The sequence below is a fragment of the Mesoplodon bidens genome (genome assembly GCF_964165515.1).
Source record: "Mesoplodon bidens genome assembly, chromosome: 5".
Lineage (NCBI taxonomy): Eukaryota > Metazoa > Chordata > Mammalia > Artiodactyla > Ziphiidae > Mesoplodon > Mesoplodon bidens.
Genome location: NC_138161.1, coordinates 73252956 through 73278711, shown reverse-complemented (window position 1 = coordinate 73278711; position 25756 = coordinate 73252956). Strand labels below are relative to the sequence as shown.

Sequence of the window (25756 nt, the reverse complement as noted above, 5' to 3'; positions counted from 1 at the left end):
GCCAGCTGGTTACTGCCCAGTATTCAGTGTGCAGAGCCTTCTCTCCAGAGAGACAGACCCTGAGCAATGACCCTGGGCAGCCTTGGAGCAATGACCCTGGGCAGCCTTAGAGTGTAGCCTACAGCCTTGCCTGATTGCTGAACAGAGCCTGAGGCTTTGCCCAAGTAGGGAGTATAGCCATTGACTCTGTCTAATTGTGGAGAATAGCCTGTAGCTCCAACTTACCAGGAAGCCCAGATGGTCACCCTACCCAAACTCAGAACACAGTCTCCAGCCCCACTCAACCACAGGATACAGTGGGATGCCCCACTCACCTAGAGATCCCAGGCAGCATGTCACCCAACAGCAGAGTGTAGCCTTCAGACTACATGATTGTGAGCCCAGCCTGCAACCCCACACAACTTTGAGACAAAGTGATGGCCCTGCCTGACTGCAGAGCAGCCCAAGACCCTGTCCAACCATGAAGCCTGGTTTGTGGTCCCACCTAAACATGGAGTCTAGTTAATACCATCCAGCTGAGAGCACAACCTGATTCCACCAGACCAAGAGCGAATACAGAGCCCAGCCACAACCCTGCGCAATCACAGAGTCTAATCACCGGCACTGCCCTGCTGAGAAACACAACCTACAACCTTGCTGGCCGGAGTTGATTGCAGGGCCCAGGTAGTGCCTCCATAGAAATGGGAACACAACATACTGAAATTTAGGGGATGCAAAAAAAGCAGCTCGAAGAGGAAAGTTTATCACTATAAACTCATACATTAGGAAAAAAGAAAGATCTCACATAAACTTACACCTTAAGGACATAGAGAAAGTAACTTAGGCCAAAGTTAGCAGAAGGGAGGAAATAATAAAGATTAGAGCAGAAATAAATGAAATAGTGGATAGAAAAACAATAGAAAAGATCAACAAACTAAGAGGATTTTTTTTAAAGATAAAGAAACCTTTAGCTAGATCACCAAGAAAAAAAAAGAGGACTCATAAATAAAACTATAAATGAAAGAGGAGACATTACAACTGCTACAACAGAAATACAAGGGATCATAAGAGATTACTATGAACAATTATATGCCAACAAATCAGAAAACTTAGAAGAAATAGATAAATTTCTAGAAACAAATAATGTGCCAGGACTGAACCATGAAGATATGGAAAATCTGAACAAGCCAATAACGAGTAAGGAGATTGAATCAGTAATCAAAAGCCTCCCAACCCAGAAAAGCCCCAGATGAGGTGGCTTCATCTTTGAATTCTAGCAAATATTTAAAGAAGAATTAATATAAATCTTTCTTAAACTTTTCTAAAAAATTGAAGAGAAGGGAACACTTCCAAACACATTTTATGAGGTTAGCATTACCCTGATACCAAAGTCAGATAAGGTCACTACAAGAAAAGATAACTACAGCACAATATGTCTAATTTTCCAGAAAGAATATATATGTAAAATTCTTTTTAAAAAATACTAGTGACGGAGGAGTTTCAAGATGACAGAAGAGTAAGACGCGATCACCTTCTTCCCCACAGACACATCAGAAATACATCTACATGTGGAACAACTCCTACAGAACACCTACTGAACGCTGGCAGAAGACCTCAGACCTCGAAAAGGCAAGAAACTCCCCATGTACCTGGGTAGGGAAAAAGAAAAAAGAAAAAACACAGACAAAAGAATACGGATGGGACCTGCACCAGTGAGAGGGAGCTGTGAAGGAGGAAAGGTTTCCACACACTAGAAGCCCTTTCGCTGGTGGAGACTGCAGGTGGTGGAGGGAGGGAGCTTGGGAGCCATTGAGGAGAGCACAGCAACAGGGGTGTGGAGGGCAAAGTGGAGAGATTCCCGCACAGAGGATCGGAGCTGACTGGCACTCACCAGCCCGAGAGGCTTGTCTGCTCACTCGTGGGGGTGGGCGGGGGCTTGGAGCTGAGGCTCGGGCTTCGGTTGGAGCACAGGGAGAGGACTGGGGTTGGCTGCATGAACACAGCCTGAAGGGGGCTAGTGCATCACAGCTAGCCAGGAGGGAGTCCAGGAAGAAGTCTGGACCTGCCGAAGAGGCAAGAGACTTTTTCTTCCCTCTGTTTCCTGATGAGCGAGGAGACGGAATTAAGAGTGCTGCTTAAAGGAGCTCCAGAGATGGGTGTGAGCTGTGGCTATCAGCGCGGACCCCAGAGACAGGCATGAGATGCTAAGGCTGCTGCTGCAGCCACCAAGAAGCCTGTGAGCAAGCACAGGTCACTATCCACACCTCCCCTCCCGGGAGCCTGTGCAGCCTGCCACTGCCAGGGTCCCGGGATCCAGGGACAACTTCCCCGGGAGAACGCATGGCACGCCTCAGTCTGTGCAACGTCATGCTGGCCTCTGCAGTTGCAGGCTCGCTCTGCACTCCGTACCCCTCCCTCCCCCCGGCCTGAGTGACCCAGAGCCACCAAATCAGCTGCGCCTTTAACCTCATCCTGTCTGAGTGAAGAACAGATGCCCTATACGCAGAGGTGGGGCCAAATCCAAAGCTGAACCTTGGGAGCTGTGCGAACAAAGAAGAGAAAGGGAAATTTCTCCCAGCAGCCTCAGAAGCAGCGGATTACAGCTCCACAATCAACTTGATGTACACTGCATCTGTGGAATATCTGAATAGACAATGAATCATCCCAAATAGAGGAGGTGGACATTGGGAGCAAAGATATATTATTTTTTCCCATTTTTCTCTTTTTGTGAGTGTGTATGTGTATGCTTCTGTGTGTGATTTTGTCTGTATAGCTTTGCTTTCACGATTTGTCCTAGGGTTCTGTCCAACTGTTTTTTTTCTTACTTCTTAAAAATTTTTTCTTAATAATTATTTTTTATTTTTTATATTAATAACTTTATTTTACTTTATCTTATTTTATTGTCTTTCTTTCTCTCTCTCTCTTTCTTTCTTCTTTCTTTCTTTCCTTCTTTCTTTCCTTCTTTCTTTCCTTCTTTCTTTCTATTTATTCTCACTTTTATTCTGAGCCATGTGGATGAAACGCTCTTGGTGCTCCAGCCAGGAGACAGTGCTGTGCCTCTGAGGTGGGAGAGCCAAATTCAGGACACTGGTCCACAAGAGACCTCCCAGCTCCACATGATATCAAATGGTGAAAATCTCTGAGAGATCTCCATCTGAACACCAAGACCCAGCTTCACTCAATGACCAGCAAGCTACAGTGATGGACACCCTATGCCAAACAACTAGCAAGACAGGAACACAGCCCCATCCATGAACAGAGTAGCTGCCTAAAATCATAATAAGGCCACAGACACCCCAAAACACACCAGAAGACGTAGACCTGCCCACCAGAAAGACAAGATACACCCTCATACACCAGAACACAGGCACTAGTCCCCTCCACCAGGAAGCCTACACAACCCACTGAATCAACCTTAGCCATTGGGGAGAGACACCAAAAACAATGGGAACTATGAACCTGCAGCCTGCGACAAGGAGACCCAAAACACAGTAAGTTAAGCAAAATGAGAAGACAGAAAAACACATAGCAGCACTTCCCTGGTGGTGCAGTGATTGAGGGTCCACCTGCCAATGCAGGGGACACGGGTTCGTGGACCAGTCTGGGAAGATCCCACATGCTGTGGAGTGGCTGGGACCATGAGCCATGGCCACTGAGCCTGTGCATCTGGAGCCTATGCTTCACAATGGGAGAGGCCACAACAGTGAGAGGCCAGCGTACTGAAAACAACAACAACAACAAAAAAAAAACACACAGCAGATGAAGGAGCAAGATAAAAACCCACCAGGCCAAACAAATGAAAAGGAAATAGGCAGTCTACCTGAAAAAGAACTCAGAATAATGATAGTAAAGATGATCCAAAATCTTGGAAATAGAATAGAGAAAATATGAGAAACATTTAACAAGGACCTAGAAAAACTAAAGAGGAAACAAACAATGATGAACAACACAATAAATGAAATTAAAAATTCTCTAGAAGGGATCAATAGCAGAATAACTGAGGCAGAAGGATGGATAAGTGACCTGGAAGATAAAGTAGTGGAAATAACTACTGCAGAGCAGAAGAAAGAAAAAAGAATGAAAAGAACTAAGGACAGTTTCAGAGACTCTGGGACAACATTAAATGCAACAACATTCGAATTATAGGGGTCCCAGAAGAAGAAGAGAAAAAGAAAGGCCCTGAGAAAATATTTGAAGAGATGATAGTTGAAAGCTTCCCTAATATGGGAAAGGGAATAGTTAATCAAGTCCAGGAAGCATAGAGAGTCCCATACAGGATAAATCCAAGGAGAAACACGCCAAGACAAATATTAATCAAACTATCAAAAATTAAATACAAAGAAAACATATTAAAAACAGCAAGGGAAAAACAACAAATAACACAAAGGTATCCACATAAGGTTAACAGCTGATCTCTCAGCAGAAACTCTGCAAGCGAGAAGGGAGTGGCAGGACATATTTAAAGTGATGAAGGGGGAAAAACCACAACCAAGATTCCCAGCAAGGATCTCATTCAGATTTGACGGAGAAATTAAAACCTTAACAGACAAGCAAATGCTGAGAGAGTTCAGCACCACCAAACCAGCTTTACAACAAATGCTAAAGGAACTTCTCTAGGCAGGAAACACAAGACAAGGAAAAGACCTACAATAACAAATGCAAAACAATTAAGAAAAAGGGAATAAGAATATACATATCAATAATTACCTTAAATGTAAATGGATTAAATGCTCCCACCAAAAAACACAGACTGGCTGAATGGATACAAAAACAAGACCCATATATATGCTGTCTACAAGAGACCCACTTCAACCTAGGGACACATACAGACTGAAAGTGAGGGAATGGGAAAAGACATTCCATGCAAATGGAAATCAAAAGAAAGCTGGAGTAGCAATTCTCATATTAGAAACAATAGAGTTTAAAATAAAGACTATTACAAGAGACAAAGAAGGACACTACATAATGATCAAGGGATTGATCCAAGAAGAAGATATAACAATCGTAAATATTTATGCACCCAACATAGGAGCACCGCAATACATAAGGCCAATGTTAACACCCATAAAAGGGGAAATCAACAATAACAGAATCACAGTAGGGGACTTTAACACCCCACTTTCACCAATGGACAAATCATCCAAAATGAAAATAAATAAGGAAACCCAAGCTTTAAATGATACATTAAACAACATGGACTTAATTGATATTCATAGGATATTCCATCCAAAAACAACAGAATACACATTCTTCTCAAGTGCTCATGGAACATTCTCCAGGATAGATCATATCTTGGGTCACAAACCAAGCCTTGGTAAATTTAAGAAAATTGAAATCATATCAAGTATCTTTTCCAACCACAATGCTATGAGACTAGACATCAATTACAGGAAAACATCTGTAAAACATGCAAACTCATAGACGCTAAACAATACACTACTTAATAACCAAGTGATCACTGAAGAAATCAAAGAGGAAATCAAAAAATACCTAGAAACAAATGACAATGGAGACACGATGACCCAAAACCTGTGTGATGCAGCAAAAGCAGTTCTAAGAGGGAAGTTTATAGCAGTACAATCCTACCTTAAGACACAGGAAACATCTCAAATAAACAACATAACCTTGCACTCAAAGCAATTAGAGAAAGAACAAAAAATCCCGAGTTAGCAGAAGGAAAGAATTCATAAAGATCAGATCAGAAATAAATGAAAAAGAAGTGAAGGAAACAATAGCAAAGATCAATAAAACTAAAAGCTGTTTCTTTAAGAAGATAAACAAAATTGATAAACTGTTAGCCAGACTCATCAAGAAAAATAAGGAGAAGACTCCTATCAATAGAATTAGAAATGAGAAAGGAGAAGTAACAACTGGCACTGCAGATCATGGGAGATTACCACAAACAACTCTATGCCAAAAAAATGGACAACCTGGAAGAAATGGACAAATTCTTAGAAATGCACAACCTTCCGAGACTGAACCAGGAAGAAATAGAAAATTTGAACAGACGAATCACAAGCACAGTTATTGAAACTGTGATTAAAAATCTTCCATCAAACAAAAGCCCAGGACCAGATGGCATCACAGACGAATTTTATCAAACATTTAGAGAAGAGCTAACACCTATCCTTCTCAAACTCTCCTAAAATATAGCAGAGGGAGGAATACTCCCAAACTCATTCTACGAGGTCACCATAACCCGGATACCAAAAGCAGGAAAAGATGTCACAAAGAAAGAAATCTACAGGCCAATATCATTGATCAACATAGATGCAAAAATCCTCAACAAAACACTAGCAAACAGAATTCAACAGCACATTAAAAGGATCATACTCCATGATCAAGTGGGGTTTATTCCAGGAATGCAAGGATTCCTCAATATATGCAAATCAATCAATGTGATACACCATATTAACAAGTTGAAGGATAAAAACCATATGATCATCTCAATAGATGCAGAGAAAGCTTTTGACAAAATTCAACACCCATTTATAATTAAAAAAAAAAAACCTGCAGAAAGTAGGCATAGAGGGAACTTTCTTCAACATAGTAAAGGCCATATATGACAAACCCACAGCCAACATCATCCTCAGTGGTGAAAATCTGAAACCGTTTCCACTAACCTCAGGAAGAAGACAATGTTGCCCACTCTCATCACTATGATTCAACATAGCTTTGGAAGTTTTACCCACAGCAATCAGATAAGAAAAAAAATAAAAGGAATCCAAATCAGGAAAGAAGAAGTAAAGCTGTTACTGTTTGCAGATGACATGATACTATACATAGAGAATCCTAAAGATGCTACCAGTAAACTACTACAGCTAATCAATGAATTTGGCAAAGTAGCAGGATAGAAAATTAATACTCAGAAATCTCTGGCATACCTATACACTAATGATGAAAAATCTGAAAGTGAAATTAAGAAAACACTCCCATTTACCATTGCTACAAAAAGAATAAAATATCTAGGAATAAACCTACCTAAGGAGACAAAAGACCTGGAAGCAGAAAATTATAAGACACTGATGAAAGAAATTAAAGATGATACAAATAGATGGAGACATATACCATGTTCTGGGATCGGAAGAATCAGCATTGTGAAAATGACTCTACTACCCAAAGCAATCTACAGATTCAGTGCAATCCCTATCCAAATACCACTGGCATTTTTCACAGAACTAGCACAGAAAGTTTCACAATTTGTATGGAAACACAAAAGATCCCGAATAGTTGAAGCAATCTGGAGAGTGAAAAATGGAGCTGGAGGAATCAGGCTCCCTGACTTCAGACAATACTACAAAGCTACAGTAATCCAGACAGTATGGTACTGGCACAAAAACAGAAATATAGCTCAATGGAACAGGATAGAAAGCCCAGAGATAAACCCAAGCACATATGGTCACCTTATCTTTGATAAAGGAGGCAAGAATATACAGTGGAGAAAAAACAGCCTCTTCAATAAGTGGTGCTGGGAAAACTGGCAGGTACATGTAAAAGTATGAAATTAGAACTCTCCCTAACACCATACACAAAAATAAAATAAAAATTGTTTAAAGACCTAAATGTAAGGCCAGACACTATCAAACTCTTAGAGGAAAACATAGCCAGAACACTCTATGACATAAATCACAGCAAGATCCTATTGACCCACCTCCTAGAGAAATGGAAATAAAAACAAAAATAAACAAATGGGACCTTATGAATCTTCAAATCTTTTGCACAGCAAAGGAAACCATATAGAAGACCAAAAGACGACCCTCAGAATGGGAGAAAATATTTGCAAATGAAGCAACTGACAAAGGATAAATCTCACAAGCAGCTCATGCAGCTCAATAACAAAAAAGCAAACAACCCAATCCAAAAATGGGCAGAAGACCTAAATAGACATTTCTCCAAAGAAGATATACAGATTGCCAACAAACACATGAAAGAATGCTCAACATCATTAATCATTAGAGACATGCAAATCAAAACTACAATGAGATATCATCTCACAGCAGTCAGAATGGCCATCATCAAAAAATCTAGAAACAATAAATGCTGGAGAGGGTGTGGAGAAAACGGAACCCTCTTGCACTGTTGGTGGGAATGGAAATTGATACAGCCACTATGGAGAACAGTATGGAGTTTCCTTAAAAAACTAAAAATAGAGCTACCATGCGACCCAGCAATCCCACCACTCGGCATATACCCTGAGAAAACTATAATTCACAAAGAGTCGGGTCTTCCCTGGTGGCACAGTGGTTGAGTCTGCCTGCTGATGCAGGTGACACGGGTTTGTGCCCCAGTCCGGGAAGATCCCACATGCTGTGGAGTGGCGGGGCCTGTGAGCCATGGCTGCGGAGCCTGCGCCTCCGGAGCCTGTGCTCTACAACGGGAGAGGCCACAACAGTGAGAGGCCCGCATACCAAAAAAAAAAAAAAAGTCATGTACCAAAATGTTCATTGCAGCTCTATTTATAATAGCCAGGACATGGAAGCCACCTAAGTGTCCATCAACAGATGAATGGATAAAGAAGATGTGGCACATATATACTATGGAATATTAGCCATAAAAAGAAACGAAAGTGAGTTATTTGTAGTGAGATGGATGGATCTAGAGTCTGTCATACAGAGTGAAGTACGTCAGAAAAAGAAAAACAAATACTGTATCCTAACACACATATATGGAATCTAAGAGAGGAAAAAAAAGGTCATGAAGAATGTAGGGCAAGACGGGAATAAAGACACAGACCTACTAGAGAATGGACATGAGGATATGGAGAGGGGGGAAGGGTAGGCTGTGACAAAGTGAGAGAGTGGCATCGACATATGTACACTACCATACGTAAAATAGATAGCTAGTGGGAAGCAGGCGCATAGCACAGGGAGATCAACTTGGTGCTTTGTGACCACCTAGAGGGGTGGGATAGGGAGGGAGGGAGGGAGAGTGATGCAAGAGGGGAGAGATATGGGAACATATGTATATGTATAACTGATTCACTGTGTTATAAAGCAGAAACTAACACACCATTGTAAAGCAATTATAGTCCAATAAGGATGTTAAAAAAAAAAAACGAAATGCATGGGGCCCAGAATATCCAAAAAAATCTTGAAAAAGAAAAAGTTTGTAAGGCTCACCACTTTCTGACTTAAAAGCTTCCTACAAAAGTGGTCAAGACTGTGTGGTACTGGCATAAGGATATATACAAGTAATAGTATTTGAAGTCCAAGCACAAACTGAGATACTTATGGAAATTTGTTTTTGACATGGGTGCCAAGATAATTCAATCGTGAAAGAAAAGTCATTTCAACAAATTTTCAACAAATGGTGCTGGGACAACTGGACATCCACATGAAGAAGAATGGAGTTGTATCCCTACCTCAAACCATATACCAAAGTTAACTCAAAATGGATCAGATATGTAAATGTAAATGATAAAACTGTAAAATTCTCAGAAGAAAAAACAAAGTAAATTTTCATGACTGTGGAGTAGGTAATGGTGATTTAGCTATGACACCAAAAATCACTAGTAAGAACAAAAAGATAGACAAATTGGACTTCATCAGTTTTTAAAATTTAAATATTATTGGCTTTACAATATTATGTTAGTTTCAGATATATGACATAATGATTTAATATTTTTATACATTACAAAATGATCACCACATAAATCTAGTTAACATCTCTCACCATACAAAGTTATTACAATATTATTGATTATGTTCCCTATGCTGTACATTGTATCCCCATGACTTATTTATTTTATTACTGGAAGTTTGTACCCTCTTGATCCTGTCACCTGTTTAATTCGTCCCCACACTCCCCTCTCCTCTGGCAACTATCTGTTTGTTTTCTGTATTCTATGTTCTGTTCCATTGTTTTGTTTTTTAAATTCCAAATATAAGTAAAATCATACACTATTTCTCTTTCTCTTTTTGACTTATTTCATTTAGCATAATACCCTCTAGCTCCATCCATGTTGTCACAAACAGCAAGATTTCATTCTTTTTTCGTGGCTGAGTCATATTCTATTGTGTATATACACCACATCTTCTTTATCCATTCATCTATTGATAGACACTTAGATTACTTGCATATCTTGGCTATTGTAAATGACGCTACAGTGAATATGAGGGTGCATATATAATTTCAAATTAGTGTTTTGTTTTCTACAGTAAAATAGCTGGAGTGGATTTGCTAGATTGCATGGTAGTTCTATTTTTAATTTTTTGAAGAACCTCCATACTGTTTTCCAGAGTGGCTGTACCAATTTATATTCCCACCTACAGTGTACAAGCGTTCCCTTTTCTCCACATCCTCACTAACATTTGTTAGTTGTAGACTTTTCGATAATAGCCATTCTGGCAGGTGTGACATGCTATCTCATTGTGGCTTTGATTTGCATTTCTCTGATGATTAGTGATGTTGAGCATGTTTTCATTGTGTCTGTTGGCCATCTGTATGTCTTCTTTGGAAAAATGTCTACTTGCATCCTCTTTCCACTTTTTAATTGGGTCGTTTTTCTTTTAATATACTAAGTTGTATGAGTTCTTTGTATATTTTTTATATCAACCCCTTATCAGATAGATGGTTTGAAAATATCTTCTCCCGTTCAGCATGCTGCCTTTAATTATGTTAATAGTTTACTTCACTGTGTAAAAGCTTTTTAGTTTGATGTAGTCCCATTTGTTTATTTTTATTTCTGTTGCCTTTACTTGAGGAAACATATCAAAAAAATATTGCTAAGACTGATGTCAAAGAGTGTACTGCCTATGTTTTCTTCTAGGAGTTTTCAGGTCTTAGCATTTAGATATTTAAACCATTTTGGGATTATTTTTGTATGTGGTGTGAGAAAGTACTCCAGATTATATCTTTTGCATGTCGCTGTCCAGTTTTCCCAGTATAATTTATTGAAGAAGTTGTCTTTCCCATTGTATGTTCTTGCCTACTTTGTCATAGATTGACCATATACATGTGGGTTCATTTCTGGGCTCTATTCTGTTCCATTGATCTATGTGTCTGTTTTTGTGCCAGTACCATGCTGTTTTGATTACTGTAAATTTGTAGTATAGTTTGAAATCAGGGAGGTTGATACAGCTTTTTTCTTCCTCAAGATTGTTTTGATAATTGGGGTCATTTACATTTTCATATAAATTTTAGAATATTTGTTTTAGTTCTGGGGGAAAACTTCATTCATATTTTGATAGTGATTCCACTGAATCTGTAGATTGCCTTGGGGAGTATGGTCATTTTAACAATATTAATTCTTCCAATCCACGAGCATGGTATAACTTTCCATTTGTTTGTGTTGTCTTCAGTTTCTTTCATTGTCTTATAGTTTTCCTAGTACAACTCTTCTACATCCTTATTTAGGTTTATCCCTAGAATTTAATTCTTTTTGATGCAATTGTAAATGGAATTCTTTTCTTAATTTCTCTTTGATAGTTTGTTTTTAGTGTATAGATATACAGCATATGTCTGTATGTTAATTTTGTATACTGCAACTTTACTGAATTCATTTATTAGTTCTCATAATTTTGGGGGACATCTTTAGGATTTTCTATATATAATATCATGTCTTCTGCAAACAGTTATAGTTTTAATGGTTCTTTTTCAATTTAGATTCCTTGTATTTCTTGTCCTGTCTGATTGCTGTGGCTAAGACTTTCAATACTGTGTTGAATAAAAGTGGTGAGAGTGGACATCCTTGTCTTGTTCCTGATCTTAGAGGGAATGCTTTCAACTTTTCACCATGGTGTGTGATGTTGTGGAGTTTTCATATGTGGCCTTTATTATGTTGAGGTATGTTTCCCTCTATATCCACTTTCTGAAGAGTTTTTATCATAAATCGATGTTGAATTTTGTCAAAAGCTTTTTCTGCATCTATTGAGATGATCATATGGGTTTCATTTCTCAGTTTGTATTGTGGTGTATCACACTGATTGATTTACTGATATTGAAAAACACTTTCACCCTGAGATTAATCCCACTTGATCAATGTATTCTTGAATTTAGTTTGCTAATATTTTGTTGAGGATTTTTGCATCTGTGTTCATTAGTGATATTGGCCTGTAATTTTCTTTCTTGTGATGTTTTTTTCTGGTTTTGGTATCAGGGTTTTGCTGGCCTCATAGAATGAGTTCGAAAGCATTTTATACTCTTCATTTTGGGGAGGAATATTTTGAGAAGGACAAATGTTAACTCTTCCTTAATTGTTTGGTAGAATTTACCTGTGATGCCCTCTGGTTCTGGACTTTTGTTTGTTGAGATTTTTTTAAAATAACTGATTCAATTTCACTAGGGGTAATCAGTGTGTTCATAATTTCTATTTCTTCTTGATTCAGTCTTTGGAGATTGTATGTTTCTAGGAATTTATCCATTTCTTCTAGGTTGTCCATTTTATTGGCATATAGTTGTTCATAGTAGTCTCTTATGATCCTTTGTATTTCTGTGCTGTCCATTGTAACTTCTCTGTCATTTCTGCTTTTATTTATTTTTTTTTTCTTTTTGCGGTATGCGGGCCTCTCACTCTTGTGGCCTCTCCCGTTGCGGAGCACAGGCTCCGGATGCGCAGGCCCAGCGGCCATGGCTCACAGGCCCAGCCGCTCCGCGGCATATGGGATCCTCCCAGACCGGGGCACGAACCCGTATCCCCTGCATCGGCAGGCGGACTCTCAACCACTGCGCCACCAGGGAGGCCCCTGCTTTTATTGATTTAGGCTCTCTCTTTTTTTCTTGATGATTCTGGCTAAAGATTTATCAATTGTGTTTATCTTTTCAAAGAACTGAATCTTAGTTTCATTGATTTTTTCTATTATTTTTCAGTCTTTAACTTTTTTTATTAGTTTCTGCTTTATAACAAAGTGAATCAGTCATACATATACATCTGTTCCCACATCCCTTCCCTCATGCATCTCCCTCCCTCCCACCCTCCCCATCCCACCCCTCCAGGCGGTCACAAAGCACCGAGCTGATCTCCCTGTGCTCTGCGGCTGCTTCCCACTATCTATCTACCTTACGTTTGGTAGTGTATATATGTCCATGACTCTCTTTTGCTTTGTCACAGCTTACCCTTCCCCCTCCCCATATCCTCAAGTCCATTCTCAAGTAGGTCTGTGTCTTTATTCCCGTTTTACCCCTAGGTTCTTCATGACTTTTTTTTTTAATTCCATATATATGTGTTAGCATACGGTATTTGTCTTTCTCTTTCTTACTTACTTCACCCTGTATGACAGACTCTAGGTCTATCCACCTCATTACAAATAGCTCAGTTTCGTTTCTTTTTATGGCTGAGTAATATTCCATTGTATATACTTATTTCTGCTAATATTTTTATTTTTATTCCTTTTACTAACATTGGCTTTTGTGTGTCCTTGTTTTTCTAGTTCCTTTAGGCATAAGGCTAGGTCGTTTGTTTGAGATTATTTTTGTTTCTTGAAGTAGGCTGTATCACTATAAACTTTCCTCTTATAACTGCCTTTGCTGTATCCCATAGATTTTGTGTTGTTGTGTTTCCATTTTGATTTTTCTCTGGGTATTTCTGATTTCTTCTTTGATTTCTTCAGTGACCCATTGGTTGTTTAGTAGTATATTGTTTAGCCTCCTGTGTTTGTGTTTTTTGCAGTTCTTTTCTTGTAGCTGATTTCTAGTCTCACATCACTGTTTTCAGAAAAGATGCTTGATATGATTTCAGTCTTCTTAAATTAATCGAGGCTTGTTTTGTGGCCTAGCATGTGATCTATCTTGGAGAATGTTCCATGTGCACTTGAAAAGAATGTGTATTCTGTTGTTTTTGAATGAAATGTTCTGTAAATATCTATTAAGTCCATCAAGTCTAATGTGTCATTTATGGCCAGTATTTCCTTGTTGATTACCTGAATGATCTATCCATTGAAGTAAGTAGAGTGTTCAAGTTTCCTATGATTATTGTGTTACTGTCAGTTTTTTCCTTTACATTTGTTAATATTTGCTTTATGTATTTTGGTGCTCCTATGTTGGGTGTATATATATTTATAATTGTTATATTTTCTTCTTGGATTGATCCCTTTATCATAATGTAATATCTCTTCTCTGTCTCTTGTTTTAAAGTCTATTTTGTCTGATATAAGTATTGCTACCCCAGCTTTCTTTTCATTTCCACTTGCATGGAATACCTTTTCCATCACCTCACTTTCAGTCTGTGTGTGCCTTTAGATCTGAAGTGAGTCTCTTGTAGTCAGCATATATATGGCTCTTGTTTTTTAATCCATCCAGCTACTCTATGTCTTTAGATTAGATCATTTATTCCATTTACATTTAAAATAATTATTGATAGGTTTGTACTTATTGCCATTTTGTTAACTGTTTGGGGATTGTATCCATAGTTCTTCTTTGTTCCTTTCTTCTGCTTTTGCTCTCTTCCCTGGTGATTTGATGACTTTACTTAGTATTATGTTTGATTCCCTTTTTTTGTGTATGTATCTATTATAGATTTTTGGTTTGTGGTTACTATGAGGTTTATATATAGCAATATATGTAGTTATATATATATATTTAATATTATATATATATATATATATATATATATATATATATATATATATATATATATATATATATATTTCAAGTTGATGATCTCTTAAGTTCAAACACATTGTAACTGCCCTGCCTTTTTACTCCCCCAACCACACATTTAATGTTTTGACATCATATTTTACATCTTTTTGTTTTGTGTACCCCTTACCTACTTATTGTGGGTATAGATAATTTTATTACTTTTGTCTATTAACCTTCCTACTTGCTTTATAAGTGGTTGATCTATTACCTTTACTGTATATTTGCCTTTACAATGAAATTTTTTCCTTTTGTAATTTTTAATGTTTCTAGTTGTGGTATTTTCTTTTCTATTGATACTTTGATATGTCCTTTTAACAGTTCTTGTAAAGCTGTTTTAGAGGTGCTGAACTGTTTTAGCTTTCACTTATCTGCAAAACTCTTGATCTCTCATTCAAATCTTAATTATAGCCTTGCCGAGTAGAGTGTTTTTGGTTGTAGGTTTTTCTTTCATCACTTTAAATATATTGTGCCACTCCCTTGTGGTTTGCATAGTTTCTGCTGAAAAGTCAGCTGATAGTCTATGGGAGTTCCCTTGTATGTAACTACCTGTTTTTTCCTTGCTTCTTTTAATATTCTCTCTTTATCTTTAATTTTTGCAATTTTAATTACAATGTGTCTTTGTGTGGATCTCTTTGGGTTCATCTAGTTTTAGACTCTCTGTGCTTCCTAGATCTGTTTGTCTGTTTCCTTTCCTAGGTTAGGGAAGTTTTCAGCTATTATTTATTCAAATAAGTTATCTGTCCCTTTCTCCCTCTCTATTCCTTTGGAACTTCTATGATACAAGTATTAGTATGTGTGATGTTGTCGCAGAGATCCCTAAAACTAGCCTCATTTTTTAAAAATTCTTTTTTCTACTTTCTTTTCAGCTTGTGTGATTTCCACCACTGTCTTCCAATTTGCTGATCTGTTCCTCTGGAAAATCATATCTACTGTTGATTCCTTTTAGTGTATTTTTTATTTCAGTTATTTTATTCTTATCTTTGGTTCTTCTTTACATTTTCTAACTCTTTGTTAAAATTCTTGCTGTGTTCATTCATTCTTCCTGTGAGTTCATTGAGCATCTTTATGATCATTACCTTGAATTCTTTATCAAGTAGACTGCTTATGTCTCTTCACTTAGTTCTTCGTCTGGGATTTTATATTGTTCCTTCATTTGGAACATATTTTTCTGTCATTTATTTTGCTTAATTCTCTGTCTTTATTTCTATATATTAGGTAGGTAAGTTACATTTTTGATATTGGAGGAGTGGTCTTATGTAGGAGATGTCTTATGGGGCCCAGCAGCACATTTCCTTCTGGTCACCAGAGTTATGTGCTCTATGGGTACCCCCTATGTGGGCTGCATGTGTCCTTCTGTTGTAGTGGGGCTTACTACTGGCCACACTGGTAAGAAGGGCTGGACTCCAGGCCAGTTGGTTGCCAGGCTCTGCCTCATGCTCTTGGGCAGGGCTGGGTCCCCAGTGGCTACTTGTGGAGCCTATGGTGTCCAGGGGCTGGTGCTGGCCTGCTGGTGGATAGGGGCAGGTCACAGGTGGCTGGCTGCAGGGCCCCTGGGCCTGGGCCTGGTGTTGACTGGCTGGTGAATGGGTAAGTCCCCTGACACTAATAGGCTAGAGGGAGGAATCTAAAATGGCAGTAACTAATACCAGTGTCCTTGTGGTAGAATGAACTTCCTAAAATCGCTGCTGCTGGGATGCAAATACTATTAATATACTAAAACACATTGAATTGTCCACTTTAAAGGGTAAATTTTGTAGAATGTGAATTATATCTCAATAATAAAATTAATGAATAAGTAAAATATATAATATATTAAAATATGATGAGTATAGATCTGAAAGTCGTCACTAACATGATTCAGCCAATAACTACTGGGGATCCTCGATTTCCTCCTTAGCAAAATAAGGGTTTAGTCTAAATGATCTATAGGGTGACTTCCAAATCTAGTTTCCAGTGATTCCCTCAGTCTTCCCGCATGATTAGCAATTTTAAAGTAACTGATGGAAAGGTCACCTCTAGAATAAAATCCAGTCCTTATACCTTTGGTATCTCATTGAAGGCATCTCTATTTTTAAGTATTGGTTATTTTATCGATTTCCCTATTAATAGAGAACAACTTTGACTTGGTGGAATTTCTGTAAGTTTATACATTCCCATGAAGATTTCTGATTGTGTGCTCATAGAGAGAAATACTGAAGTTAAAGTAATTTATAAAACTGAGTATAACCAGAAATGAGGGAACAGCTCTTACAAGGGTTTAATGAAGAAAGCAACATGGGTAACTGTTGGATTTTTGAGCCAAGTTGTGAACATATAAAATAGTCATTATTGACATGAAAATAGATGGTCAAAAGTAGTGATTACATAAGTTCTGAGTCCAAAGATTTTGTATAAACCTCACGGCACAGTGGTTAAGAACTTGGGCTCTGTGATCACCTTCTCTGGGTTAGGATGATGGATCCACCACTTACCAAGTCACTTGTGCCTGTTTCCTTATCTGTCACGTGAGTATAGTAGTTGTACCTCCCAGTAAGATGGTTGTGAGGGTTAAATAAGATGATGCTTAAAAAGCACTGAGAAAAGTATCTGAGCCATGGTAAGGACTCAGAAAACATTAGCATTATCTATTTTCAACAAATACTCAAACTCTTGATGAATGTTTTAAACACAACTGGCGTTGTTGACAAATACAGTGTTTACAGTGTATTGTGCTGTAAACCAACTTTACCAGTAGTTATTTCTTGTTAGACAATGAGATTTTTTATATTGTAAATAACATTTTTTACAGAGTAAAAGCAAGAAAACGTCACCAACAAAATGAAGATCATGCTAATTGTATTTGTTCTCATCCTTTGGACTGAAACACTGACATATCAGAGCCCAGGTACCAGTACATTTTATGTTTATTATTATCAGGAAAATAAATATTTTATGTCTCAACAAATCTTTATTTTAATAAATAGAAACAAGGAATTTATTTCTTTACTAAAAAAATCAAAGCAGACAGCACTTATTTGTAGTTGGTAATATATTATATCAAGCAAATGTAAGCTCTCAAAGATGATGGAAAGCCATGGGCAAAAGGCATGTATTATTCTACACCTGGCCAGGAAAACCTTTAATTATTCATTGATTTCTTGAAGTCCTGATGTTCCATGTCTGTATGAATAGAGTCAACCCATACATTTTGTGGGTCAGTTTGCACCTTGGCTTTAATAAATGAAAGAAAAGGAAAAAAGGAACACCACAGAGGAAACTATATATATATATATATATATATATATATATATATATATATATATTAAGCAATATAAAAGCTTTCATATTCCATACATGCATATATGGAATATGAAAGCTAGGTTTTTCTACTTTTCTGTAATTACTAAAAACATCATTCAAAGAAGTATTTGTAACCCTGCACTATGCTACCCTAAGACTTCCTAGTGAATTTCAGGATCATTTTGAAAGAAATGTCCTGCTTAGTTAAACATTTACCAGTAGATCACTAACTGGGTGGGTGGAGGTGGCTGACCATGACTGCTAAAGTCAATGCTCCTGGTGCCTCCCCTTGTCCAGACTCTCTTTATGAGTCAGGTACACACTCCCCCACCCACAGCTTCTGTGAATATTGCCTGCAATGGCAATAACTCATGGCTGTACCCCTCTTTCTCAAGACATTTGCCCTTGGCTTTCCCAGAGCCACCTTACCCGTAACCCTCCACTCCTTCCCTCCAGTTCTTGGGAGAAGTCTGCAGCTGATGACTGACTCATAGGCGGGTACAAAACTATCCCTCTTGACCCAAAGGGTTTGTTGTCATTTTATGTTGATAGGGCCAGGCACTGAGTATGCCGATGTGGTGTTTCTGGTGGATAGCTCCAACCACTTGGGAATTAAATCCTTCCCATTTGTGAAGGTGTTCATCAACAAGATGATCAGCAACCTCCCCATAGAGGCCCACAAGTACCGTGTGGGCCTGGCCCAGTACAGCGATGGGCTCCACAGAGAATTCCAGCTCACACCTTCAAGAACAGAGGACCCATGTTGAACCACCTCAAGAAGAACTTCAGGTTCCTGGGCGGTTCCTTGTGGATTGGGAATGCTCTCCGGGAGGTGCACATGACCTACTTCTCAAACGGGAGGGACAGGAGACAGTTTACTCCGATCCTGGTGGTCTTGGCTTCAGCTGAGTCCAAGGATGCCATAGAAGTGTCCTCCAAGGCGCTGCACAGCGATGGGGTGAGGATCATCTCAGTGGGGATGCAGGGGATGCCTGAGGAGACTCTGAAGGACATGGCCACAGGCCAGTTCCACTACAGCCTCCAGACGGTCCAAGATCTCAGCATGTTCTCCCAAAACGTGATGCAGATTCTCAAGGATGCAGCTCAGTACAAGGAGGAAGCAGCCCACTCTCATACAGTAGGTAAGGAAGCCTTTGGTTGAAGAGGTGTCCCATCCCCATGTAATCTGGTCCAGAGAGCCATCTCCTATTATCTCTATGGTGCCACTCACCAGAAATCTCAGTATTTCATGTGGAAATGCAGAAGACCTCCTTCTCATCAACTTTCAGTCTTGATCCCTTAGGCTGAAAGGAGGGCTACTTTTACCCCCATAACTTACAGCTTCTCATTTGAAAAATGCTTTATTTATGTCTTAAGCAAGTTCTCCATGAAGACCTGAAACAGAAGACCCTTGAGTACAAGTAGTTTCTGTGGGAGGTAATCCTAGAAAGCATTAGTAAAGAAAGGGTAAAGTGAGACAGGAAGCTACACATGCACTGTTGATGAACAGATGAAACAGGCCAGTACACACTCATGGGAGGTGTCCAGTAAGTGTGCTGCACTGATAAGGGGCCCCAGCCATTGTCTCCAGAGTGAGGTAGAAAGAGCCCCAAGCAAAATGGATCTTCCTGGCTGTCTCTGTGCTCTATTGTTGATGAGGGGCTGTTCTAAGTAGGTGTTATCTTGTTCTAAGACTTGAGGAAGCCACCTGGTTTGGTACAAAGTGCCCTGACCACAGGTCAAGAGGTCCAGACAATGCCACTAGCTGGCTGTGAACTTGAGGAAGTGATGTCATCTCTCTGAGCCTTGCATCATCATCCTCCTTTATAAGATATGAGAGTTGGAATGATCTTGAAACTTTTTCCTGCTCTATCATTCACCAATTCCTTGGCTATCACTATGGGTTGATTTTGCAGTCAGACCAGCCTAGGCCTTAATAACAAATAGACTTCCTGAATCATAAGAAGTTTATTTATTTCCCTTGTAACACTATAGGGCCAGTGTTCAAGTTGACAAGTTGTCTTTCTTCTATTTAGATAATTAGGTTGGCGGTGGCTCTTTCATCTTCAAATATTACTTTCAAGGTGCCTTGGGAATTGGTATAGAGTTGGTGGAGGGGAAAAAAGATGGAACGTCACTCAAGATGTGGTTTTATGGGCTAAGCTTGGAAGAGACACACACTACTTCTGCTCACATTTCATTAGCCATATCTCAGTCCCATGGCCACACCTAATTGCAGGTGAGGCTGAGAAATCAGGTCTAGGCCTATGAGCAAGAAGAGGAAATAGGTTTGGGTAAGTATCTAGAAGACTCTGTCACAGTTAGTGCTGCCCCTGAAGCATCAGGGAGTACTTTTACCTCCAGTCTTCCCATCCCTCACTCTTCCTGCCTTGGGAGAAATAGCAAGTTCTTACAGCACATGTGCTTCTCTTCCCAGAGAAAAAAACTTTCCTGTGACCCTTCACCCTGAGGACCTTGGAGATATTACAACCCTGTAGGTAGCCTGAGCTTTCCAAGACCATAGGACTTTACCACCTTCTTAGAAGGCTTTGTGTCCTGATCTGTGTTTCTCTCATTCCTCCTAATTTATTTCACAGCAGTATACAGTACAACAAGGTTTTGTTTGTCAAGACCCTATCCTTGCCTTTAGAGGTTAAGAGTAAGGGCTTTGGAGTCTGGATTCAAACCCTGGCTTGGCTGCTAGAGACCTTGAGTAAGTTACTTAACCTCTGAGCTTCAGTTTCCTTACTATAAAGTGAGGATAATAGTATCTACCTTACAATATGGGTGAGATGACTTGTATGGAGTTTGGCAGTTTACTGTCATTAATAGTAATAGCTCTTTGCAAATAAATACTGAGCTGAGTGGGCCATGCTGTAAGTTTGTTTTAGCCAACTATGTGAGGTTCAGAGTACGTTGGTAGATTTATGAGAATTATTATAATTCCACAAATATTTCTGAGCTCCCAACAGGCACCAGGTACTGGAGAGATAGAGATAAGTAAGACATGCCTTCTGGCTTCTAGAGCTCATAATTTTGTGTATAGTTCTTGGCAAGATTGAGCTTATCTCTTGGCTACATCCCCCACAGTTGTGACTCCTCCACCTGTTCCTGGAGTGGGCATTCTGTGCATGTGATATACTCTCCTGTGGATTCCAGATTTATACAACCAACTGCTTACCTGGCATCTTCAATAGTATCGCAAACTTAATATGTCTGAAATGGAGCTCTTGACTTCTCCCTCCAACCTGTTCTTCCCACTATCTCCCCTATCTTGGAAAAAGATACAACCAATATCCACTCAGTTGTTCAGGCCAAAAACCCAGGAGTTTTCACCACTTTCTTCCTGTCTCCCAATACTCATATTCAATTTCTCATCAAGTTCTCTCTGTTCTATCTCTAATTCATATATCAAAACTACTCTTGTTGTTCTGTCTTACCTGCTTTATTCTTGACCAAGAGCCATTATCTCTTTCCTGGACTAGGGCAATTGTTTTTTAGTGAATTTTAATGAATTCATTATCTCCCCTCAGGAACTAGGGTGATATTTAAAAGATTTAAATAAGATCATCTGAGCCCCATATGATTGGGCCCTGCTTCCCTCTGACCTCTGACCATGATTGTTCCCCTCACTCATTGTCTCTGGCTACTCTGGGCTTCTTGCTTGTTTCTATTTCTTGCTTTTCTTTCTGCCAGAATTCTTCTTCCTTTCACACAATGTGTAGTTCAATCTTTCTCTTCATCTTTCTCAACCCAAATGTAATCCTTTCAGAGAGGTCTTCCCTGACTTTTTATGTCTCAGATCAGTTAGTTCTCATCCCACATCCCCAACATAGGGTAACTCAATTGAGTCACTTATTTTATTTCCTTGTTAGCATTTACTATGGTCTGAAATAGCATAATTTACTTATCTGTCCTCCCCATAGAATGTGAGTTCCCTGAGGTCAGGTATACTTCTACTAATTTATGCCTATATTTCAGCATTTGAAAGTGGTGGTGGTGGTTGTTCATACTGATAGTGGTGGACTTGGAGGTGGTGGTAGTGATAGTGTTGGAAGTTCAGGTGGTAGAGTTGCTGAAGATGAGGCGTAGTGGTGGTAGTCATAGTGGTGGTGATGGTGGTCACGAAGACCATGGTGGTGGTGGAGGTGGTGGTAGAGGTGGTACAGGTTGAAGTAGTAGTGGAGGTGGAGGTAGAGGTGGTAGTGGTGGTGATGGTGGTGCTGGTGGAGGTGGTTGCTGTTGGTGGTAGTAGTGGTGGTGGTAGTCAGACTGGTGGTGATGGTGCTCATGAAGAACATGCTGATGAGATGTGGTAGGAAAATCGTAAGAAGCATTCTTCAGATAGAGGGAATAGCATTGCAAATCCTCTGAAGTCAATGGCCCATGTAAATTTTGCTGAGAGTTTTTATCCTTTGTTCACTAAAAAATGTGCTAACTGCATCCACCATGACTGCCTCTATTTTCAAATGCCTTCTGACAATCTGTAGAGTGCCTTTCTCACTCTGGGCCAGGGGTGTGTACTAACATTCCTACTTTTTCTCCCTCCATAGTCCCCTTCCCCAGTGCCTGTCAGAAAGATTCGCTTGCTGACCTCATGCTCCTGGTGGATGAGTCTGTTGGGACCAAACAGAATCTAAGGAACCTGCAGAAATTCCTGAAGAATATCACCTCCTCCATGGATATGAAAGACGACTGCCTGTGGCTTGGTCTTAAGAGCTACAGTGACAAAGTTCAGGCTTTTTCTCTTCTGAGCTCAAGCACAACCCAATCTGAATTTCAGAAGCAAATCCAGAAGCTTTCTCTGCGGGCTGGGAAATCCACTGCTGGTGCTGCCATTGAGAAGATGAGTAGAGAAGGCTTCTCAGTATCAAGTGGCAGCGGAAGGGCACAGGGAGTGCCCCAGATTGCAGTCCTGGTCGCTGGCAGACCATCAGATGACAAGGTGCATGAGGCTGCACTGGATCTCTGGCTGGAGGATGTAACTGTGTTTGCTATGGGCATCCAAGGGGCCAACAAGACCCAGTTAGAAGAAATAGTGTCTTACCCTCCAAGACAGACCATCTCCATGATGAAGTCCTATGCAGACTTGGAAATTTACAGTAAGAACTTCTTGAAAAAGCTCCAGAATGAAATATGGTCCCAAATTTCAACTCATGCTGAACAAATGGAACTTGATAAAACTGGTATGTCTTAAAAAATCCTGTTCATAGTATAAAAATAATATGAGCAGTTGTCTAGGGCTGGGGCAGGAGTGAGGACTTGTTGTAGTTGGGTAAGGGAACTTTAGGAGTTATGAAAATGTTCTAAAACTAGATTTTGGTGATGGTTGCACAACTTTATGAATTTCCTAAAAATCATTGAATGATTGCAGTGGATGAATGTTTTAAGCATGTAAGTCATACCTCGATAAAATATAAAAAATGTTAATTATAAAATAGTTTGATAGTGTTGATGAACATAAAGAAGAAAATAAAATCACCTGTGATCTTATCTTTCAGATAAAGCCATTCTTATCATTTATTTCTCTTATCTTTTAGTCTCTTCTCTGTCTCTACACTCATGTACACACAAACACATGCATACACATTTTTTGAAAAACGATGTGACATTATGTGTATCAGTACTGCCAAACAGAATTTTTTGTAATGATAGAAATGTTCTTTATCTTCACTGTTCAATAAGGAGGCCACTAGCCAATCATGGCTATTGAGCACTTGGAATGAGGCTAATGGAACTGAAGAGCTGTGTTTTAAATTAAATTTAATTTAATTTTTAGTTTAATAGCTACATGCTGGAGGCTGTCGTATTGGACAATGCAGGAACACACTGTTGGGTAACTTGTATCAGTTACAATTACTTCTGAGTGTGACTAACTAAAGAAAAAAATAACAATGATTTCAATAGGATAAAACTATCTTTTATTTCTGTTTCACAAATAAGTCCTAAGGTAGGTATAAGGAGCTGGGTAGTACAACACAGTATCAGGGACCCTGTCTCTTTCTAAGTTATTTTTCTGCTCTTTGTGGTCTCTATTCCCAGCATCATAATCCAAGATAACAGCTCCTGGCATTACCTTCACATCCAACAACAAGAATTATAAAAGAGAAGGAAAAGACAGGCTTCCCTCTCTTTTTCTTCAAGGATATTCCCAGGAATTACACTCACCATCTTTGCTTACATTCTATTGGCCAGAACTTAGTCACATGTCACTCTTCATTGTAAAAATGAGAGGTAGAAAATGTAGTCTTTACTTGGGGCAGCCAAGTACCTAGGCAAATATTGGGGACTAAATTAGTGTAGAAAAGAGAATGGATATTGGGGATAGCCGGTATGATATGCCTTATTCACTTTTCTGTCAACCGTATAACATGAACTTTTGTCTATCTCCTTAAATATTTTTTGGCAATATTCTTTTTAGGTTGGGAATAATATTCCATCCTGTTATATATGGATATAACATAATTCATTTTTCTATCACTTTTTAGGTTGGGAATAATATTCCATCCATGTTATATATGGATATAACATAATTTGTTTAACATGTCCTAAATTGTTGGATATAGAGGTCATTGCCAATGTTTCGCTCTTATAAAAGTCTTGCAGGGATCATCATTGTACTTATATCTTTATAAACAACCGAATCTGCTATAGTTTTACCAAGTTCTTTTCAAAGATGCCCGGACATACTGCCAAAAGATACTTGATGTGACTTCGAGTTTATCTAATTCTGAGATATCTGCTGACATTTCCCTGCAGATAAAATGCTTCTAAACAATTGGAACTCAAATTTGGCAGCACTCACATGGAAAAGAATCCTCCAATGATGTTAAAGGCTAATTTTAAATTCAGATTAGTCGATTGAAAGTTTAAAGATGCAATCCTGGACCAGCCCTTGATTTCCTCTTGCATATATACATTACAAGATAGCAGCAAAAAAACAGTCCCCTATTACCTCCTGAGTGATACAGAGAGGAGTCTCTCAGAGTGGCAGCTGCCTTGGTCTAGTAGCAACTTTTTGGGAATAGGAGGGATGTGTATCGTGATCTCTCTCAGAGAGTTTGAAATTATGTGACAAAAAACTATTATTGTCATTACAGAATTTCTAAATGGGAAGATATGGGACCAAGGCTAGGACAAGGGCCATCCTTATCTTCCATAAGACCTCAGTAAGTGGCTTCTTATTAATTCAGTGGCTCTCTAATACTGGTACCTGACTTAGATTGAGTTCCTCAGATGTAGATGTCAGATAAGGATTCATGTGAAACTGATATATTACAAATATACCCAGGAAAAACTGGAGATTGGTAGAGAAGGGAGGATATGGGACCAGGAAGGACAGGATGATAAGCAAAGACCCATGGAGGGTCAATTCCACAGGACCATTTGAGAGACAGTGTGGGCTAAACCTTAGATTTGTCCTAGTAAGGGGGCAATGTAACTGGAGAATTTATATTCCAGAACACAGAAGGGAATGTACATTTCCAGACACCTCTGGCTTAATACCAAGCAAAAAGGGTTTCAACAACCTGAGAGCAGCCCACCCACCCACAGACACAGGTGCTAGCTATTGGAATGAAAGTGCTGGGAACTGGTTACACAAAAATGGTAAAGGATTTGAGGGGATACAGGCGGAGCACCAGAAGTGTCTGCTGTAAATTTATCAGGACTTCCTGAGGAGCTTGTTAATAATTCAGTGGCCCAACCCAATGACTCAGTCTCTGCAAGTAGGGCCTAGGCCACCTGGATTTTAGAAAACTCCCCAACAAACTCACTCTAGCAATATCTGAGAACCACTACCTCAGTGAATTTGCCATGGTCTACAGTGGGGTAGTCAGCTTTGTAGTTTCAGAATGGTCAGACATAGAGAACCAACCTCTACTGACTTAGTCCCTGCTGTATCCACCACCTTTGGCACCAC

General features: G+C 39.2%; 1 protein-coding gene across 1 annotated transcript in view; it reads left to right on the top strand.

Moving 5' to 3' along the window:
• Nucleotides 1–17373: 17373 nt before the first annotated feature.
• COL6A5 (collagen type VI alpha 5 chain) overlaps nt 17374–25756 on the top strand; it is a gene marked incomplete at both ends in the record, with an annotated part of 108651 nt that continues 100268 nt past the window's right edge. The window contains 4 exon segments of the mRNA XM_081235341.1: nt 17374–17440; nt 18388–18570; nt 18573–18977; nt 22389–23021. Coding sequence (XP_081091467.1) covers nt 17374–17440; nt 18388–18570; nt 18573–18977; nt 22389–23021 — 1288 coding nt within the window.